This window comes from Miscanthus floridulus, chromosome 7, assembly GCF_019320115.1.
Source record: "Miscanthus floridulus cultivar M001 chromosome 7, ASM1932011v1, whole genome shotgun sequence".
In the NCBI taxonomy this organism is placed as follows: Eukaryota; Viridiplantae; Streptophyta; class Magnoliopsida; order Poales; family Poaceae; genus Miscanthus; species Miscanthus floridulus.
In genome coordinates, this window is record NC_089586.1 from 52,349,254 (window position 1) to 52,351,080 (window position 1,827).

General features: G+C 50.6%; 1 protein-coding gene across 1 annotated transcript; it reads left to right on the forward strand.

Moving 5' to 3' along the window:
- The first annotated feature begins 651 nt into the window (after positions 1 to 651).
- Positions 652 to 1,516, forward strand: LOC136463228 (uncharacterized). Its single transcript, XM_066462242.1, has 2 exons — positions 652 to 1,025; positions 1,147 to 1,516. The coding sequence occupies exons 1-2, from the start codon at positions 888 to 890 to the stop codon at positions 1,294 to 1,296; spliced, it is 288 nt and encodes a 95-aa protein (XP_066318339.1). The 5' UTR covers positions 652 to 887; the 3' UTR covers positions 1,297 to 1,516.
- Positions 1,517 to 1,827: the final 311 nt, after the last annotated feature.

Sequence of the window (1,827 nt, forward strand, 5' to 3'; positions counted from 1 at the left end):
TGGCAAGATGTTCTCATTTTATGACAATTTTCAAGATTTATCTTTCTTTTAATGTGTCACATGATTGTTAACGTGGAGACTTCTTTAGAGATGGTTAAACAGTACTATATCCATTTCTAAATTATAAGACTGATTTGGATGCACATATGTCAATTCACATGTATCTGAGTTGATCGTATGGAACTTGTTTAACTTCTATAGCTTAAGACATACAAAACTTCTATAGCTTTAGCATTTCTGTTTTTTTTTTACCTTTTTAAATACGCAGTTTTTGCTATATACCAAGTAAAGACTGTGTCTATAAAAGCTATAAATCACACCCAATTTCATTCGGAGGCGACACATGAGCTCAAAAATTACGTGGCAGAAGAAAATTCAGCGATTGGGCCCTCTTTTTGATAGAAAAAAACGATTGGGTAGATGGGCCTACCGGGCTGTATCCGTAGGAAGGAGGGAAACCTTCGTTTTGTAGCCCATTTTCCTCGTGCTCCCGTGACGGACTCGTGGAGTCGGACGGCCGACGCTCGCCGCCGACAACCAGGACGTCCGGACCCGGAGCGACCGAGCGAGAGAGGAGAATCGGGAAGAAGACAAGATAAGATAGAGCGGACACGTCACGCAAAGCGCCTTCCGGAATAGCAGCGGGCCCACCCGGCCATCACCCTCTCCTCTCTCTCTTCCGCAGATTCCCGTTCCCCTGCTGCGGCCCTGTCCTTCTCTCGGGAACCTCTCTCTCCTCCATTTATATTCCTTGAGCCGTCTGCCCCCACGGAATCAAGAAACCAAGCCAGCCAGCCGGATCCTCATCGTGCATAGCCATAGCAGTGTGTGCGAGAGGGAGAGAGGGTGAAGGAGGGGGGTGACCCGGGCGAGAAGAGAAGAGGATAATGTTGGAGGGGAAGGCGCGGGTGGAGGACACGGACATGCCGGCGCGGATGCAGGCAGCGGCGACCACGGCGGCCTCCCGCGCGCTCGACCTCTTCGACGTCGCCGACTGCCGCGGCATCGCCGGCCACATCAAGACGGCACGCCCTCTCTGGCTCTCTGGCCGTTCTCGTGTCACATTTGATTTGATGGATGGCAGGATGGGATTCTCATGATTGATTCATGAATGATTGAAGATTTTTACGGTGCTTGCACTTGCAGGAGTTCGACAAGCGGTACGGCGTGGGGTGGCAGTGCGTGGTGGGCGCCAACTTCGGGTGCTTCTTCACCCACACCAGCGGCACCTTCATCTACTTCTCCCTCGAGCGCCTCTCCTTCCTCCTCTTCAAGGCTGCCGCCGCCGCCTCCTAATCAATCAATCAATCTCCGAATCCTGCTGGCCTGCACTTTCGCCGCCATGAACATGGACCCGTCCGTCGTCTACGTTCATCAGAACAGAAATTGAACCCTGCACTTTCGACTAGCTAGTATCATTTGTAATGCCTGTAGTACGTCCAAATCTCAAAACTGTAATACGTCCAGTCCAGCAGCCTGTGTAAATACATCGCACCACGCTCGTTCGCTCCTCAAATCATTTGCCTCCATTTGCATCATCGACTCTACCGGCAGTTTTGCAAGTGCCGTGCCTGATTTGGTATTTAGCGCAAGAAATATCTTTGGATATTGTAGCTGCCTGACAGCACTTTATTTTGTCGGTCAGTGCGTTCAGTATATGCAGTGATGTGTGTGTGGACGATTACGAGGTCTGACTCTGTGCCGATCGCGTAATAGTATTATCCTGTGCTCTTTTCCTAGGAGTATTGCTAAAGCGAGAGATGGGACCCCATAAGACGGGGTCTTTGTTTTCCCTTCTTCTCCCCGAGGGAGCGAGGCGAAAACCCT